The sequence below is a fragment of the Gallus gallus genome, chromosome 5 (assembly GCF_016699485.2).
Source record: "Gallus gallus isolate bGalGal1 chromosome 5, bGalGal1.mat.broiler.GRCg7b, whole genome shotgun sequence".
Classification (NCBI taxonomy): domain Eukaryota; kingdom Metazoa; phylum Chordata; class Aves; order Galliformes; family Phasianidae; genus Gallus; species Gallus gallus.
In genome coordinates, this window is record NC_052536.1 from 21,142,428 (window position 1) to 21,161,750 (window position 19,323).

The 19,323-nt window shown below is 42.1% G+C and overlaps 1 protein-coding gene across 1 annotated transcript in view; it reads left to right on the forward strand.

Moving 5' to 3' along the window:
- The window catches only part of HSD17B12 (hydroxysteroid (17-beta) dehydrogenase 12), a 71,278-nt gene that overhangs the window by 31,518 nt on the left and 20,437 nt on the right, over positions 1 to 19,323 (forward strand). Inside the window, exons 4-6 of the mRNA XM_015287198.3 lie at positions 9,057 to 9,167; positions 13,596 to 13,660; positions 14,579 to 14,623. Coding sequence (XP_015142684.1) covers positions 9,057 to 9,167; positions 13,596 to 13,660; positions 14,579 to 14,623 — 221 coding nt within the window. The remainder of the gene's footprint in view (positions 1 to 9,056; positions 9,168 to 13,595; positions 13,661 to 14,578; positions 14,624 to 19,323) is intronic.

Genomic DNA, 19,323 nt, shown 5'->3' on the forward strand with positions numbered 1-19,323 from the left:
TGGCTGACCAGGACAGGCAGTAGTGTTGTGCGTGAGCCGTGAGGAGGCAAGAAGAAAGCAACTCATTGTCAGTCTGTCTCTAATACTATTCAACAGTTACTGTCCAAAACATTACTGGTTTTGTTCCTGAAGTCACTAATTTTTAGAATTGTCTTGATTCTGCTATGTATGCCACTGCAAAACCTTCTATTAAAATTAAAATCTGCACTTGATGACTATTTACTTAGCACATAGTGTTCCTGAAGTTGCTTAACCATCTTGAACTACACTGTGAGCCCAGATACTTGAGCTGCATCATAAACTGAGAGCTTTCATCTTCAGACATGGGATCTGTCATGCTCACGCTACCCTTCGGTGTGACTGCAAGTATGCACAAGGAAGGGATGGGATGTGGTGCCAAAACAAGAAACATTTCTTCTCCATTTCTTAGGCAGATGGCTCTCACTGCTTTTTTTCTGCTTTCTTGGTAGCAAAATTATGGGTGGCACTCTGAAGCAGGCTTGATGCTGAGAACTTTGCTCATGCCTGAAGTGTTACTGTGGTCTCCCGATGCAAACAGCCAATGACCTGCCATGGCAAATCTGTCCTTTGCAGGATTTCTCCCAGGCAGTACCTCAGATATACCTACCTTGGAGTATTTTTCCACATGATCTCTGCCCTGTCACTTGAGTTTCCTCCTCCTGCCCTTGTACATCTTACCCACCAGCTCTGAGATGCAAGGAAGAACATTTGAACTTAATAAGGGAGGCTGTAGAGCAGACATACTTGATCTGAGGAAGGGGACGTCATCTTACTTTCCTTGCATGGGGATTGACAAGGTTCACTTTCCTGAGCTTAACTTGAAGGCTGACTGTGTCTGGCAGTTATTCTGACCTTTTGTGATCTACTTCAAGGTAAATTAATGTTTTGCAGCCTTCCATCATTTGAGTTGGCTTGGCTTGACATACTGTATCCTCCAATGTTTCTTGGACTTGACAAAATTGCTTCAAATATTTTTAACTTGTTTTAATGCACTGAACAATGTTTAACATATTGTAGCATAACAATCTTTGATTCAGAATGTACTCTTGGTCTTCATCTTGGGAGAAGGTTTTGCTGTGATGGAGTGAAAATAGTTTCCCATGGGTTTGCTTTGAATGGGATCAGACGCTTACTAAAGGAGCAGTTGTAATATAGTGTAAAAAGCTGAAGGAGGATTCAAGCCAAAGTTGTTATTAATTTGTCAGTAAATAAAATGGATGGACCCTGAATACCATCAACGTATCTTGAAAAGTTAGAGTGATCAGGAAGGGGAGCTTCTTTTTAATTGTTTTTGGTTTTTCTTTCCTTATGAAGCATTCTGCTTCTGTATTTTCTCCCACCAGGCCCTCTTTTTTCTATGCACTTTTTTGTTATCTTTTTTTTTCTCAGTGAAACTTTGCAGATGTAGCATCTCAGCGGGGAAAAAGCTCACATTTTCTTTAATGTGCAGTAACTTAATGACTGTCTGTACCAAATAACCCCTCTTTGTTATATACACTTTTGTGGATGCCAAAAAGAGAGCTCTTGTGCTGCTCTCCAGGCTGCTGAGCACCTTGCTAACACAAAAGTTGCAATATACTGCTTATCGCTTTCAGCATAATGTAAACATAGTATTACATGGAAAATAAGGACTAGATTGTTTTCACAAGTGCAAGTCTGCATTGCAAATCTGTTTTAAGGCAATTGGTAGAAATCTGATTGCATTGGAGATGTAAAACTGGGACTTTTAAGAGGCTCTGACCCAAGGAGAGCACTGTATGATCCACACAGTGCTGTGTCCTTCTACAGCTTTGCTCTATGGGTGACGTTCTTAGCAAGTTGAATTCCGTTACACCAAGCCCTTTGTGTCTGACAGAGCTGTAAAAATCTGTAGCTCTGCTTAAGGAGTGTTGATGGTCACTTCAGTGTTTTCCAGGAATATGCTGTGATGAGGAAAACAATTAATGCCAGTTACAAGTTCTCACAGAGAGAGGAGGCTCAGTTGGTCTGTTTTTTCACTACGGATTCTTTAGGAAAAAAGAAACCAAAACACAAATATGAATGATAAATGATGTTAAGATGGTTCAGCTAATGACTACATGTGTGCTGTGCTTGCTGCAAACTCTCTTAGCATGTGCCTTGCTTCCAGTACTCAACTGGGCACTATGATGCTTTCTCTATTTTGTGCAATTACTAGGCTACTTAACAATGTATTTTCCCTTGCAACTAACACTTTGGAGAACCCTGAAGACTGTGCTTTCAAGTTACGGGCTTCTAATTACACTTTTTTCAGTGGGTGCCAAACCCAGATGAAACAACCAGAGACTTAACCAGTAACAGTGAATGGCTGTGAAGTTGCTAGTTCCAATTCATGTAGTGACTGATTCAGATGTCCCGAAGCTGCCTTAGGAGCAAGGGCAGATTGTTTTGCATCTTGGGGCACATCTCCTGCATTACCCACAGATGCACTGCGGCGAGCTGGATGGAGGGCTGTGTGTGTTGAGTGTTGGCCGTGCCTGTAGACGTAGCGCTGCCAATGGGAAGTGCTGGCACGGCTCGGCTGCACAGCCCCAGCTGTTTGCGTGTGCAGCTGCTTCCAGGCTGTCTGGTGCTGTGCTTTTAGTTAGCTTGTATTTAGGACAAGCTCGATTTAGGAAAGCTTACAGTACTGAGCATCACATTTGAGTGAATGGGTTCATTGATTGATCCTGTGTGTTGCTACGAATGTTTTTTCTGACTTGATAAGTGTATCTTAGAGGCAATAATATACAGTAGCAGTTCTCTCAATTTATCAAACTATTACAAACTGTTTCTACAGACTGGATCCTGGATCAGTGAGTCTTGTCCCTGCCATGAAACTGAGAAGACAAGGTCTTTATTTGTGAATGCGGTTGAATGGATTTACTCTAAACCAAATTTTTGTTACCTGTATGCTGAAGAGTGGAGAGCTGTTTTTCTTCTCCTACCACTGCTTTGCTTGCTTCTTTGGCCATTCAGAAGCTAAAGACCAAGTGAAACCTTTTCTCTGTTTTTGTAGGCGGTTTCTTTGCCACATCATTGTGATGGCAGTGTTTCTATCAGGCTCTGAATATAAGCAGACGAGATGTTTCAGTTCTAGCAGAAGGTTTTTTATGTACTTTCTCTGAGCTTGAAATAACTGTGCCCCATACCTACTTACAATGTGGACCTCATGCGCCTTATCCTGAACCTTTCTGTTGCAAAGCTGACTGGATGTTTCAACACATGTAGCATAAACTCAAGCTGCTGTATCCAACCACTTTGGAAGCAGCAGTGCAAATACTAATGTTATTTTCTAGGGACACTTTTTAGTTTCTGTTCCTCTGTGGGATTTGTGTCTGCAGACCCTGTTAACACTGATGCTGCCTCTGTCATGCCAACAGAGCTGCTTCTCCTGACCACCAGGCTGCTGTCTCCTTTCATTTGCATCAAAGTTCATGAGACTGCTTCTCTGGGAGAGCCTTCTTTCAAGTCCAGCTTATTTGGGTGTCAAAACTTCAGTTCCTTAACATCCTTTCAGCCTGTTAACCAAGATGTCAGTTTGGTGGGGAGGGAAAGCTACTGCTTTGAGTTACTAAAACTTCCATAACAACGACACAGGAGGTAAGCCTTCCTCCAAGCCACTTTCAAATTCTTTATTAGTCTGTATTTAGGGCATAGATCACTGTTAGGAACTACTAACTTCTATTTTTCAAATTCCAGAGTTATGCTTGTTTTCTGGTGCTTTAGGTGCAAGATAGTGCCACATTGCATGACTTTTTTTCAGTAATAAAGGTCTGCCCCAGTTTGCTTAATCATTTAGATGCATTTAGATTTCCCTGCATAGCAAGACACTGGATGCATTATCTGTAAATTACTCTGTCTGGCCTTTGGAGTTACCTAAAAATAGATAATAGTGTTTGCTTCTCCTAGCGAGGTTGTAACGAACTGTCCTGCAGATGAGAGATAAGGCAAGCTGTGTGTCTTTCCAGATGCTGCTCAGGATGATTCTGGTGTGGTTTCTGCCATGGTTTCTCTACCTTCAGTTCTGGGCTGCCCTGGCTTTGTGCACTTCTGCTCCCTCTGTTTGGGCAGTTTATGGCTTCCAGCTCCATCACTCTCTCCCTTAAGCAGTACTCCTTCAAATGCTGGAGCATTCCTCGCTTCTGCTCTTGCTGACTATGAACAAGGCACATGGAGATGCTGTTTCCATCGGAAGGTAGAACTGGGCCTCCTGGCTTTCATGGTCTGTTTAGCAGTCTTTGCTCTCATAGTTACCTTGCATTCATAAGTAAACAGTAATGTCACCACTGTATGGGAGTAGAGGTTATTTTCCCTTTCAACTGTGTTGTAAGTCATAGGAGAGTACACGAGTATCCCTTTAATGAACATCCTTAAATTGCCAGTTTACTTTCTGATTTTCATACATCAGACTAAGTCTCTAAAAAAATCTGATTGCCAGAACTTCCACAAACTTCAGTTTTGCATACAGACATTGTCTAAAAAGAAGGCCTTAGGAGGGCTGTTGAGATCTGGGCACATAGTTAATGCATTGTTTCTTTGCAGACTGTGTGTATTTACCGTGTTGAAGTTTAGCATAGTGAGGATTGCTTAGAGGGAACGTGGAGGACAGGTGTGGCTCTTGCTTTTGCTGTCTCTATCCCACCATCCTTAGGCTTGTGAAGTTCAATAAAGTTAGGATTTGTAAAAGCTGAGAGAGGCAGGTTCAAATTCTGGAGGACCTAAATGATGTCACCAGGAAATCTGACATGCAGAGGAAACTGAGAAGGCCAAGATGAAGGCAAGTACATTTTAACATCTTAATGTCCGCTGGCTGAAAATTGAGGAGTAAGAAAAGCACGTTATCTCTTCAGTGATGCTACACTGGCGTGTTCGCTATCAACCAATCCGTAGTGACAGGAATGGGGAAGAAAAATGTGGTCATGTGAAATGACTGAGAAAGAAGAGATGACAGTTCATAAATTTAGTATTGTATGAGGCAGTCGTTATGTATGCAGGTACACTGCTTTGAAATCTGCTCGGTTCTGCTCATGACAGGTTCAAAAACAAAACCATGGCAACTTTGCACGTGGTGGTTTGTTTGTAATACTGCCTTTGTTTGCACTGCACCTATTTTTCTGTAGATATTGGTCTTGATGATACCTATAACTGTGTAATCTGACTGTTCTTGGATTACTATCTATATCTTTTAATCCATACCAATAACTTTACAAAATTTTGTTTTCCCTTTTTTGCCCTATACAACGTCAGTATCATTTGATCCAAGTAATGGGTACTTGCTCTGGTTCAGAAAGGTGTGCATGTCTGACAAGTACTATGCAGAAGCCCTCCTCCTGAACATACTGTGCTGTCAGTTTGCTATTTAACAGTATTAGTAGCTGATCAGATTTAAAAGGTAGTTTTGGGCTTTCACATCAAACAGGGAGGAGTTTTTGGATGGTCCAGAGGAGGATGATGTGATCTTTAGGTGTGCACTTGTTTCAAATATCTTTTGACTCACTGTCTTTAACATTCTTCTCTGCTTTGAGTCTTTGCCTCCTATTTTGTATCCTTGAAATAACTCAGCCAGCAAGGTTCTGTGTTAGAATAAGGCCTCATGTTATTAGGTACGCAAATGGTGTTGTGGCTGGTGTTAGTTTGGAATGTGCCAAGGAGATCACCCCCACAAGTGTAATCTGGTGTATAATATTTCAGTGAGAACTGGGGCTGCTCTTCGTTGCTTGCCTAGTTTGGATTCAGCTACTTTTGTCATCTTGGCAGTGATGGTGTTGGAGCTTTTAATTAGTGTGGTTTCTTCTTGTAGTTCCTTCCAGTATGAGCTTGCCTTACTGGACTAGGTCATCATGTTTCCAGCAAAACAGCAGACAGTTTTCAGACCTCTTACTGTAGAGACTCCTTGTGAGTCTAGATGTTAGACAGGAAGACGGTACTTATCACAGGAATCATGAACTTGCGTAAGATGGATTTGTTTCTTGATTCTGGCCTGACTTCTCGTAAGGTTGCTTCTTCATGTAATTTCTGCTCAGACCGTGCTCTGTCCCCCTTTGCTGATTCATTTGGCCTTCCCACAGCCATGAAGGTGTTTTATTAGGGCTTTGTGGCCAGCTACATACTTCCCAAATGACAGTGTTTGCTGAAGTTCCTTTGTGCTCTTACCAGACTACAGAGATACCGTTGTGCTTTGTCAGTCTGTTACTAAATTAACAGAAGTCTTGGCTAAGGTACTGCGAGCCCTACGAATTAGCAGGAGAATTGCAAGTTTAGGCTAAAGCCTTTCATTTGTAGGGTCAAGGCTGTTCTCACCTGAGATATTTAGTAAATGAACAGGGAGAAAATTATTAAAACACTGATATGTCAGAGCTGAGAAACACAAAAAGACCTGCTGAAGCTACCTTTCCCATCCCTGTGACCGTGTAGCTGGATGATGACTGACTGCTGCAAAACTATTGATAATGTGATGGATTATGTTCAATCCTTCACTAAAAAGCATTTGAAGTACCAGGTTTGAAGACGAAACATCAGATTCACTTGTCAATAAATCATTGAGAATTCTGGACACGCAGACACCTATTATCAGATGCTTCAAATGTTCTGATTGCTGACTGCAAAAAATGGTTTGCTATCCTCCTCTCATTCCTTGTGGCCCATAAGTACCTCAGGGTCTTCAAGCTGGAAGCTCCAACACCAAGCCCAGTTTTTCTCTTCCTGAATGGAGAAGAGTCCAGTTGCTGCTGGCCATCCTGGGTTAGAACATAGCCTCCTGCTGCTTTCCACATTACACTTTATCTCAGTCTCTTTGGGAGGTAAAACAAAGTTCTATTGTCTTTTCTAGCTCAGCTGTTAGAGAGCATCTTAGTCCTGGGTAGGGTGAAGGAAGCTCCCTTTCCCACTGTTCATACAGAGCAGAGCACACCTGTTCTCCCCAGCACCCTGTGCCCTGACTGCTGATATGAGCTTATGCACAAGTGACCTAATGCTGTTTGCATTGCTGTTAGACACAGCCATTTTATCAGATGTATCTGCTAGTCTTTTCTCTGGGCAAAGTGGCTCATCCCATCTGTTGCAGGTTGGGGGGCAGAGTGTGGGGTTCTCCAGAGTTACACGATGGCTGGAGAGGCAGAGTCAGGCCATTGCATGGGAGTCTGCTGGGGAGGGAAATCTGAGTGCTGGCAGTGAGAACTGCAGAGACAGCATCCTCTGGCTGTACCAGGCGACTTCTGTTCTTTGTGTGTTCCATACGTTCTGCTACCTGCCGTCAGCCCACTGAAGGTGCTGTGTGTTTTGTACAGGGCTCTTGCTCAACTGCCTTACGTGTAATGGCGTTAGCTAGTGTTCTGAAGGCTTGAGGAAGGGGTCTTACGTGAGCTGCAGTGTGAGGACTTCATTTTTTCTATTTACAGTGTTAGGTCCTAAGATTTTTTTTTTTTTCTCTTAACCCTTCTCGGTATCTCTGTAGTGGTTTCAAAAGGTTTAGAGGATAAATCATCAACAATCCTAATGAGGAGTGCTTAGTTAGAAGGGTCATAACGGAGCAGATCGGGGAGGGTGGTGTTTGGGCCCTTTAAACAACGTGCACGTTGCGAAGCATCTGAATGGCTGCAAAGACAGCTGCAGATACTGTACAACAGCTAAAAATGGCATGTGTGTGGATGCGTTCTGCTTTGGTTTTGCCTGACCGGTGCCCTCGTACATCTTTGATGTGCCTATAACGCTGCCTTTAATTCGGCGTCCTGTAAGAATTTGAATGTGTATGTTAAATATTAGAACAGCTGTGCCTAAAAATAGAATCGTTCTCCCCCTCCCCCCAGCGTTGAACTTGATTTTCTTCTGACGCGATCACAAGACTGCTGCTGCAGTAGGGGCTTAATGCTATTTACGTCGTCATTTGACATAGCAACGTCTCTCCGGGGATTTTCAAACAATGCAGCTGTTCACCAGAGATGAAGGGGCTGAGGGAGGGGAGAGGGAAAGGAGGAGAACTAATCCCATCTGCCATTAGGGATATTGCGGGGGGGTGGGGAGCAGCCCGGCGAGTTCAGGGGATTCATGATTCTGCATGAATGGACGGCAGCATCACGGGAGCTGCGGCTTTCCCTGAATGGCAAAGAGCATCACGGGAAGCGGGCTGCTCCTAATCTTTTTGTGAATGATTCTTTTCCTTCAAATTGACACTGCTTTTATGAATGGCCGTGGGGGCAAAATGCTGCAAAAGCCTTCTCCGGATGGACGCAGAGCGCTTAAGGAATGGGGTGGAATCTGGGCGCAGCAAACTTCTGAAATGCTTCACTGTTAAGCTGCTGTTTCGTCCTTTTGAAGTCCAAGAGGACATTGTGCTGACGCTAATTAAGTGTAATTAATTTGGCTTGATGGAAGCAGAATTGTTCCTTCTGCGAGGCGTTTTTAGTACTTACTTCCCCTTTCTGTTTCAAAATGCGGTTGGTTATATGTATTTTTCCCATTCCATTAGGGAAGGAGATAAAAGCACATCAGAACGGTTTAAGAATGATTGAACTCGCAGTTCTCCTCTTGTTCACCCACACGTTCCCTTTATGTTTGAAATACTGAATATTTAAAACATTTTATGGCATCAGAATTGAAAATGGAAGTGAGGGGCCATAAAGAATTGGTTTGCTCGATCTGAAGCAACTCATTTACCATTTGCCTTAGGTGGGAAAGTAGCGTCCTTGTCAAGTCGCACTTGGATGCTGTTGTGTGTGTATGTTTCCCGATTTCAGCATTTTTTGCCTTCTGTGCAAACGTGTATAATTTGTTTTCTTGCCATCTTCACGGTCCTTACAAACAAAACGTGCTGAATCATTTGAGAATTAATGTTCTCACCAGAAGTAGCTTAACGTTGCAAACTTCTTGGGCAGGTTGCGTTAAAATTCAAGGATTCCTGTTGAAGAAGCAAAAATGTTTCTGTGTAATATTAGCTACCCAAAATGTTGTTTTTACAAAGCCATAACTGACAGATTTGTAGTGTTTGAATGCTAATTCAGATGTTTCCAATTTGTTATTTAACCCTTTTCTTTTTCCAGAGGAGAAGTACAAAGTGGAAACAAAAGTTATTGTGGCGGACTTCGGAGAGAGAGAGGGCATTTACGACAGAATCAAAGCAGGACTGGAAGGCCTGGAGATCGGCGTTTTGGGTTTGTGTTTCATCTCTATAAATCCCTCACACTGTGTTTTGTCCCAGCGTGCTTACTGACTTCTTCGCATTTGGAAGTTTATTGAAAGCAATTCCCAAGAGCTGATGGCTTGCCTAACTAAAACTATGTCACTGACTGCTCAGTATGTTTTCTTCGTATCCTGATGGTACACTGCACGAGCCACTGCCTGCATGTGTACTCACGTTCTAGGAACGGAGGCTTATTTTGGTGTCTTTGATGAGTTATTATGCAATTGTTAAAGGCTCCTTCAGCTCATGACTGCATGCACGGTTCGTTGACCCGATGTCATCTCAGAATCTGAGCTAGCTCCAGATACTTAGATTGAACTTCACAGCGGAGTCCTTTGGGAGAACAGTTAACTTTTAATTAAGAGCTGTTGAAATTCAATCATTAGAATATAGCATCAAGTAAATGACTCCTGGCCCAAAAGTTCTGAGTGCATTCTGGTGGTGGTGGGGAGCTGCTGGTGTTCTGCTGGCACGGCCTGTGGTAGCACAGGGCTGTAGGTGCTGCAGGAGTCCTCGAGAAGCCATGGTGATCCCTCCGGGTGCATTGCAGGGCGTAGAGCTGAAGTGCCACAAATCAAGAGGAACTGCCATAAAGCGGTTTACCTGACTTTTCCCCTGAACTGTGGGGCAAAGGCAGTTTCCTATCAGTTTTCTGGTTTATTCTGTAGAAGCACATATATACGAGTGCATAACCTATATTTCTACAGTTATTCTGAATGGGGATGAGAACTTGTGGTGCTAAACATACGGCATGACATTTTTATCAAGTCTTGTGGCTCAGATGCCTGCCAGTATATGTCATCTGTTGAAGTCATTTTGGTGCTACAAAACTCATTTGACTAACCCATAGTGCAGTAATTGGAACCAGAACTATCTTTTTTTTTAAAGCATATTTCAAAATAAATTCGTCACACGTATTAATACAGAAGCTGAGCTTTGCTTCTAATAGATGGGTCTTGTTTTATCGTGCCTGTAAATAATGCCCCAAAAATAGTATTCATAAAAGCTCACTGTAAAAATGCAGTTGTTAAATGATAAAGCATGGAACCTTCCCGGATACTTCTGGGAGATTTGAGTGCGTGCAACTCGTGACATCCAGCATTTAATTACTATAAAGATTCAAATCCACCTAAAATTGAGTAACAGTAAGTGCCAGCATCTCCACAACATGTTGCACGTAGAGTGGTTGGCTCTGGATGCCTTGATGTTTCCCATTCTGAAGGAAAAAAATTCCGAAGAAGCTTTGAGGATTAAAATTAATATTTGTTCTTATCTGTCCTTAAGTAATTGTTAGAGAATAGCAAACCTTTTTACCGTGTGAGATACGTATCCAAACTGAAAGAGCTTCTGTTTGTTAGATGTGATGAAGTTATGGTGATGCACGGAATCGTGGAAATCGGACTTCTTATAGACTTTGGGCACTAAAGCAGTGAGTGTGTTTCAAGTTGTGTAAGCTTGTTACAGGAAAACGACACTCCTGGAGCAGAGCCTGCTTCTCTCTTTTATTTGCACAAGCACCTTGACTGGAAGCATGGTAAAAATAGCACCATATGCTGGAGAGTTGTGTGCTCTTTCCCCATCTCCTTGCAGCGCTGGCCAGTGCAGGTTTACAGACACGTTTTTTCTTACTAAGCGAGACTTTCACTGCCTATTTTAGTAGGTCTCATGCTCGAGATCATCGGATTATGTGATACATAGGGTTTTTCTCTAGCTATAGCTGCATTAACCAAAACCACTTGTCAGCATGATTTTTTCAGCACAGACTATGGGTACTCTGGAAGGATGATATTTTAATTTCTCGTGGCAATTGATTTCACGCTTTATTGCCGTATATTTTAAATACTGTAGCTTTTTTGTGATCTGGAACAGAGCTTTCACTACTTTGCATTTTGCGTGTTTTTGTGAGGAAGGAGTGGGTTTCAGTGAGAACAGCCATGAGGGATGGGTTCTCAGGTTACAGTGTGTTTTCCTCCTTTGGTCTCATCTGGAGCAATAGCTATGGGAACCCTTGGTGCTGTAGCACAGTTGCTGGTGACCTATGGGAAATTATCTTTGAAGCTTGCGCTTAGACATAGGTGTCTCCGCCTATATGGCTGGAGATGGAGCTTCTGATTATATTGTTGCACAGAGTTGAACTAAAGTACTTACAGATTGGAATCCTTGTAAACTTCTTATTTGGAAGCTTCTTCTCACCCACGTACGGAGGCTAAAAGAGTTTGCATAATGTTTTTGCTGTGTGTTCAAAACAGCGTCTGTCAGTGACTTCGAACATGTGCTAGCTACAGCAATATGTTAAACAAGCAGAGGTGGGAAATCTTTCTTTCGCTCTTCTTAAATCTCTGTGAGTCTCAAAAGGAGTTAGAGCTGGGCAGTTATCGTACCCTGTACTTATCCAGATCTGCTGAGGTAAAATATGCCTTCACAAACTGCAAATTGATCTTTTGTAAAAAAAAAATAAAAAATAAAAATTAAAAAAATAAATCAATAAATAAATCCGGTCCAAACTGCAGCAAAATACGATCTGATAGAAAAACACGATGGCTGAGGCTGTAAGGGTACGTATCTGGGTGGTCGTTTCTAGTAGTTGGTGTGAATTTTGTGTGATTCTGTAGCGTGGGTCATGTGCAGTGGGCTGGTTTTGGAAGGAGCAACCAAGGGCAATCCCAAAGCTCTGCCACCGTTTATAGCAAAAGTCCTTTTCAGAAAGAGAAGCTGAAAAAGAGCTTAATTTAGGATGAAAATTAGGAAAGTACCTTCTGGCTTGCTCTGGAAATAGTAAGGTTGGTCCTTTTCAAAACTTTTCTCTCTAAATATAGCAAATGTCTGCTGGGAATTTGCCAAACTCCCTGTAAACCTTTGTAAAGGTCGTCCAAAAGTTAACATTTTAATCACAAGCTGACTAATCAGCTGAGAGTTTCCATAAATACATGAAGAGATCTGGGCTAGAAGTGCTGTCCTTTGAGAGGATTCCTGAATGAAGCTGGCAAACTTCTGCCAGAATCCCTTCTGCGTGCTGCCTGTATGTCCTGAATGTCTTGTGATGCTTACCTACCCTTCGGGCTGGGTGTTCAAATGAGGGCTTCTGACAGAGGCGTAGAGGCTTTAAAAACAAACAAGCGAACAAACCAAAACCCAACCTGCCACACAAAAAGGGCATCGGTACCACTGGACCTTGTTTCTTACCCTACTGCTGCCCTAGAGGTGAGCAGTGCTGCTGAGCTTATAGAGCACTTCAGGATTCTCTGGGGTGTAAGGCACTATAGAAATGTAAAATGTTGCCACAGCAACCAAATGTCACAAGTTTCACTTGCGTAAGATGAACAATGGATACTTAAGAAGCGGTGATCCCATTTGCTTGGTGGTTGTTGTTTGTCTCCATACCAATACGCTCTATTAAGTTTGAAGAAACTGAGACTGCAGAGCTGCATTGTTCTCTGATGAGACCAGAAGTTTAGCGCTGCTTGGGGTGAGGCTGGAGGATGAGCACTGGGTTCTGGTCTTGGAATAAAACCTTGCCGGTTGCAAGTGTTGCTCAGGAAAAAAAAAATCAGGTTTCGGTAATTAATTTATTCTATCGATTAATTCGAAATGCTGCAGGTGGGGATGGGTTGTGCACATGTGAGGAGCATGAGAGTATGGCTGGGAGAGCGGTGTGCTGCAGTGGATCTCTGTGCAGTGAGCTGCGAGCCCAGGGAAGGCAAACCAGGAACCATTTCTAAAGGCAGAGCCTCTGTCAAAAACACAGGCTGCTTAATGTACGCAGCCTGTCATTAATGTGATTTCTCCTCGCTGTGAGCTGTGCCTCCTCCTTCCCCCAGCTCAGCCACGCCTGGGCTCTTGCTGCCACCTACTGTCCTCTGTTCGTCTCTCCTGTTCTCTCCTGTCCTCTTTTGTCCTCTCCTCTCCTTTTGGGAAGCAGGGTAGTTCCTTCCCAATGCTCTCCTGGGCCGAAAAACCCACCATGCACGTTGTTTCTCCTGCCCTACCCTAAGACCTAGCATGTCCCTAGGCCATCCTGAACCTGCACACCTTGCAGGTGGGGAAGGGGGCCAATGTCCCAAGTAAGTTCTGAGGGAACTAACTGTTGGGATATTTCTTCTACCTCATTTTTGCTTGGTTTGTGTCAAACAGCCCCACTGACTGTCTTGCCAGCCACTGAGTGCTCTCCACGGGACTGCAGGGTGCTCAGGGTGCCAGTGCTCAAACCACCTGAGAAATGACATTCTCACATTCTGAATGGCTCGTGTTTTAATTCCAGAGTTCTGCTTGTGTGTACTTACAGTAAGGGGAACTTGACTAGAAGGGTTACATGGTTCAAATGCAGCTTAAGGGTACTACAGAACATCGGTAGTCAAATACTTGAAGCAATTTATGTAAGGACTTCTTGCTTTCGTTTCAGTAAACAACGTGGGAATTTCATATTCTTATCCGGAATACTTTATTGATGTTCCAGACCTGGATAAAGTGAGTGATTTTTTCTTTTTTTCCTGTTACTTTACAGTGTTCTCAGTGTTTGCTCTCTCTACTTAATGGATAAGGCAAAAGCATTTAGGTTTGATCGAAGTACCCCAAAAAAGCCAAGCTTCCAGATTGGAAAGCATTCCAGAAGGGTTCTTAGAGGTTTACATAGGCAACATGAGCTGCTTTAGTAGGTGGGGTGGTCTTTTAAGAGATTGAAGGCACGTAAGTAACTGCGTGAGTGGAAGCTGCCTATTCCAGAGCATTGATTGTAAACGTAAGTAGGGCCAGAGGATACATTTTGTACTGTAGAAACAAGTGTGGTTGACTTGAGTACTTTGTAATCGCTGGTTTTGAACTCTTTCACCATGACTTTGTTTCCAGACTCCCTGTAGGTCACTGTGTCCATTGTGGGGTTCTGCTCTCTGCTTCAGTGTTGGTGAATGTATCTCTTGGGGCTTTTGTCTCTAAGAGACACTCACTAAACTTCGTAACACATATAGCAAACAAATAAAATAAAATTAACCTGATAAATGACCTTAAGTGACTAAAACAGTGTTATAAGATGGTGAAGAGCAAAATATAAACATGAATATGTGGACATATGACTGAAATACCAGAATTTACTGAAGTTCACAAATACTGCAAGTGGGGTGAGGAAATTCAGTGTCAGTGTGATATATCTGTGTTCTTTATCAGTGTGAGGCCCTAATCAGAAATAAAAGTTGACCAAAGCAATTCAGAGAGTGTTTTAAAAGCCTGTCGCAGCTCCTGATACTGAAGCAAGAAGGCATGGAGTAAAGCTGGATGTGGATGTAGAAGAGTGAGGCTTAATTCATCTCAGCAGTTGCAACCCAGGCATTATGTAAATATTGTTGAAATAACTTAAAACAGACCATAATGCAAATCGTTGTTTTCTTGCAGATGATCGACCAAATGATCAACATTAATATCATGTCTGTTTGTAAGGTAAGTGCCCTGCTGCCAGCACTTATTCCTGAAATCCTAATTCAAACAATTCAAATTCAGTTGTCTAAAGCATTACTTTCACCTACTGGACCACAGATTCACTTTTTATCTTAGCATAACTCAGAATTTATGATTATTGCAGCAGATTATTCAGATTGTTATTGAAATACAATATGTTACAAAGATAATTCTTAGCTATTTAGGAGAATGCGATACATCCACAAAACAGTGCTTCTTTATGTATATTGTTCTGGTCCTTCCTGTAAATCTTTAGTTCTTCTTCTGTGTCTGTGTTCCTGGAGGTAAGCACCCTGACTGTTGCACGTGTAAGGCTTTCCTACACTGTTGTGAGAAAGCACCGTTATACTGACTGTGAAATGGAAACCCATATTTACAGAACTGTGCAGTAACTTTTGAAATAAAATGCTTTCCCTTTTTGATATATATGTATCAAAAAGGGAGGGGGGGGAGGGAGAAATGAATAGCGCTTCAGGCTAAAAAGTGTAACTGTTCCCTCTATTACAATGAGATCCATTCACAAAACAGTTTTTCATCCTGATATTTCAAAGCTGAACCGTGGCCAGAGCTAATGGCAGCTGCTTAACATGACACAGGGAGTCAATTACTGTGTTAGCAGACAATGCTGCAGAAACTCCTTGTGATTATTCACTGCTAAGCCTCAACTTTGTCTTCTGCATGACAAAAAGTTTGCATTCCCAGTAGCTGAGGGTTAACCTTTCGCCTCCTAGCCCAAATGTTAGGTGCTTCAAAGGTGACTTGAAAGATTTGACTTGCTTGCAGCTGTTCTGATGAGGTCAAGTACTGAATTCATTTAGTATGGCCCTCTCAGGGAGCTGAAAATGTAGGTGTCTTGTTGCCACGTGAGTAGGCTCGGGACCTCTGAAAATAAGCCCTCTGTAGGATTTGTGCACCTCGGCTAAACAACAGCAAAAGTGAAAAGCACAGCCGTTGCGTGACTGAATGGTACTGTTGATGTCAGTTTGCTGCTCTCACTTTTCTGTGTATTTATGTGGCACACTAGAACAACTTGTTATGAAGTTAGAAATGTTGTTAGAGTGGTTCTTCTGCAACTTTTCTGCTTGAAAACACAGCAAAACAGTTTCTGTTAATTGAGGTTTGTGGCCCATTGGTCTTGCTGTGCACCTATAAGATTTGCACCAGGGAAGGCAGTTGTTAGTGGGCACTTTTTACTGTTGCTCTTACAGAAGCCATTTAGTAGACATTTCCCCCTGCCCCTCTCCCCCCCACCGTTGTTAACACAGTTAACAGGTGTAATCAGCAAAGTGCTACGGTGTGACACCTGTGCTGTGCCAGCAGAGGGAGTGCACTATTCAGTGATTCAAGAATTTGGGGTGTCGATCCTCCTGGAAACAATTTGTCAGAACAGAAGAGTTACAGCTGAACTACTTTAATATGTTTTTCTGAAGATGATAGACTGCAATAATTTGAGGTCTGCTCTGTTGGGTACACTAAAATTCCAGAGAGATGCAGCCAGATTAGCTTGGTTTCCAGAATGAACTGGTGCTGCTTTGTGGCTTGTTTCTCTGTGTTTATAATCAGTGATGTTCAACTGCAGTTAGCAAATGCATCATTTCGTTTCTGCTAAATTTTGTGTTGTGGCAGCTTCTTCACGTTATAATGTGGTTGTCCCCACACATGTAAAAACTTACTGTCTAGTTCCATGAGACCTGGTGTATGGTCGTGCTTTTCAGTTTGTTTGAAAACTTTCCTTGACCACGAGCAGCTCATGCTACTGGGTATAATCACAGTCTGAGCATAAGCTTCCAGGCTTGAAAATGTTCTTCTTGCATGAGCCTGTTGTGTAATTAAACAGTAGGCATGCCAGATGCTTACTGTTTTGGGGAGAGGAGCACATTAGAGATATGTGCCATCTGTAAGTTTTTTTTTCCTTTCCTTTCTTTTTTCCTTTTTTTTTTTTTTTTTTGTTTTTGTTTCAGGAGAACCCATAGAAATAGAGGAAAAAGTAATTTTAGGAAAAATCTGTGTCCTTCTACTTAGATTTTTGGGACAGAATCCCATAAGCATTTAGTTTGGTGTTTAATGGACGTATCACTTTATCTCCTCTTTTCCAAGAGTATATGTTTGTCTCTTGTTGTTTTTTTTTTTAATAAAGTAAATCTCCCTTCTTGCATGATGAAATCATGAAGTTCACCTCACAGGATAAATTAACAGCCTCTTTAACCCTTTTTTTCAGCAGTAAAGTTTCTAATGCAATGTAACTTCCCCTAACATTTGAGAACACGTATCCTGTCAGAAGATACTAAGTATGTGAGAAACAAATGGCGAGGATGTTGTGTCTGTTTGCAGTATCACAGTATGCTGATTGCATTGGGAGCGTGGCATAAACGTGTGCTCTGAAGAATGAGTGTGACTAAATAGTTGAGGGGGTGCTGGCTTAGCGCTTGGTTAAGCAAGGAGCTGAATTGGTCTGAAAGCCATTATGTTGTAGGGGGAATGTGGTTTTCAGGCTTACAGGCCAGACTTCAGTTGGAAATTGGCATTATCGGAAGAAGGGGGAGTGTAAATGATGTGCATGTACATGCCTTGGTGTCTGTGCTAATCTTTGCCATCATCGCTTTATTTATGTTCTATACTGAGTGTTAAATACGAAAGGGCAACAGGCCTGCAAGATCAAGATTTTCATTCGTTTCTGTATTTGAGAGTCTTATAATTGGCTTAAAACTTCAAAAAAAAAAACCAAACAAACAACCCATGAATACTCTATGTTGAACTGAGATGTGGTGTCAGCTGCCTCTTAGTGGAAGAGAAAGGTGAATTGCACCAAGTTGTGAACACCTGGCAAGGCAAGGGAGCAACTCTAAGCAATACCAGAGAAGTCTAAAATGGAGTTTGGGAGAAAAACAGATAGCAACCTATGCAAAACTGAAAGGAGGGGGAGCAGCTGTCTATCTGAGAAAGGGGAAAAGTTCTTCTGTAAACCTGTGCATAGAATGGCTGTATTTGTTGTGTGGCTTTCAAGAAGAGGGGTGTGTGTGCGTACACCTTACCTCTGGTCAAGGGATAACTTTTATATTTATATTCAAAGTCATAATGGAAGGGGCAGCTGTAATGACTTAGCCAAGAAGATAATGCAGGTCTGTAGCAGAGAAGCACAGTTGCCAACACTTGAAAGGGAAGTAAGTGTACTGTGAAGGTGGTCATGAGTATCATTGAAATGGTCCCGAGAGAGAAATTAGATGCTGCAGTTTCCCACCTTGCTGACTTTGAACCTAAGAGCGTGATACACAGCCAAGTGGGACAAGGGAAATGTGGCTGTGACAAATACTTTCCAGCAGTGGTGAAGGAAGCACTTAGGATTTTTCTTCTGAGTACAAACAGCAGTGCGAAATTTAGGAATACCTGAAGTTATGTGTTGGGGTTTGTTTTGTTTTGTAGATTTGGGGTTAAATGAATACAGATTCCACATCTTGAAAGCAGAAGGAGAGGAAAGTGCTCAGCTGGGGAACTGTACTTGGAAGCTGGAGCCTGAAAGCTTGAGATTCTAATGCAAAAAACTCTCTCCTAGAAATATTGTTCAATTGAAAGTCACTGACAATGGACAGGGCTTGCAGCATATTAAGTTCATAGTTCGCTTTGTATATCCTGTGCCCCTTTTTGCTTACTGACTTTGCCACATGGATTATTGTGTTGTTTTCTGTAGAACTGACATTAGTTTTACCCCAAGCCAAACAAGAATGGCTTGTGTTTGTAGAAAGTGGCAGGTACGAGCCGCATTAAGAAATTATTTTTGAGAGAGATGCATTATAAGAACTTAATAGTAGATGCTGACAATAGCATTCATGATCAATTTAACTAATAGTGCAGGAATACAGTTTCCTGGCTCTTTTACAGTAAGATCTGCGTGTGAGAGGTGCACGGGCACAGTGTCAGTTGGCTATTCGTGAGGTGGCTGAGTGTTTGTGTGAGTCAGGGCTGTGTTATTTTTATCTACCAAAACAAAGGATTAAGACACCAAACTCTCTGGTAGTTTTACTTAGAGGTTTACCTGTGTATATGTGAAATTATTGAAAAACAAGCAGAGAAACACCAACTAGTAGCATTTAACAGTTGTGTGCAATATGTTTTACCAATCTCTACAAGCTGTAAAGTATTGACAGCTTCTGACACTAAGAAGTCTGTCTGGAGCAAATTTTTCTGGCACACACATGCACATGCGTTCACACTGTGCTCTAGTTCAAGCTTTCAGAAAGAAATAAGAAATTTGTTTGTATGAGTAGGCAGGTTTTCTATAGCTTAGTGTCTGGCTACTCTGTCTGAAATTACCCTAGCCTTCAGGCTCTTGGAGCTTTCCTGAGTTCAATACAGCACATGCAGTTCTGTGAAAATAAGCATTTCATTCAGAAAGCTGGGCTGAGTTTGGTATCCACCAGCCAAAGGCAATCTTCTTAGGGTAGTTCCCAACCTCTCCTTTGGGTTTCCTACCACTTTCTCCTTTATTAGATTGCTCTCAGAGAAAGAAGTATTCACATAGAGTTCTCCCGTGTCCTACACATGAAGTCCCTTGGACTCAGACTTGTACTGCACTGGTATTTATTAAATTGACATAATTGCAGAACTGTATCTATAAATCAGACCAAGCAAAACATTTGGATTCTTTATCTGGGACAAATATATTCAATTCTATGTCTATTTGTTGT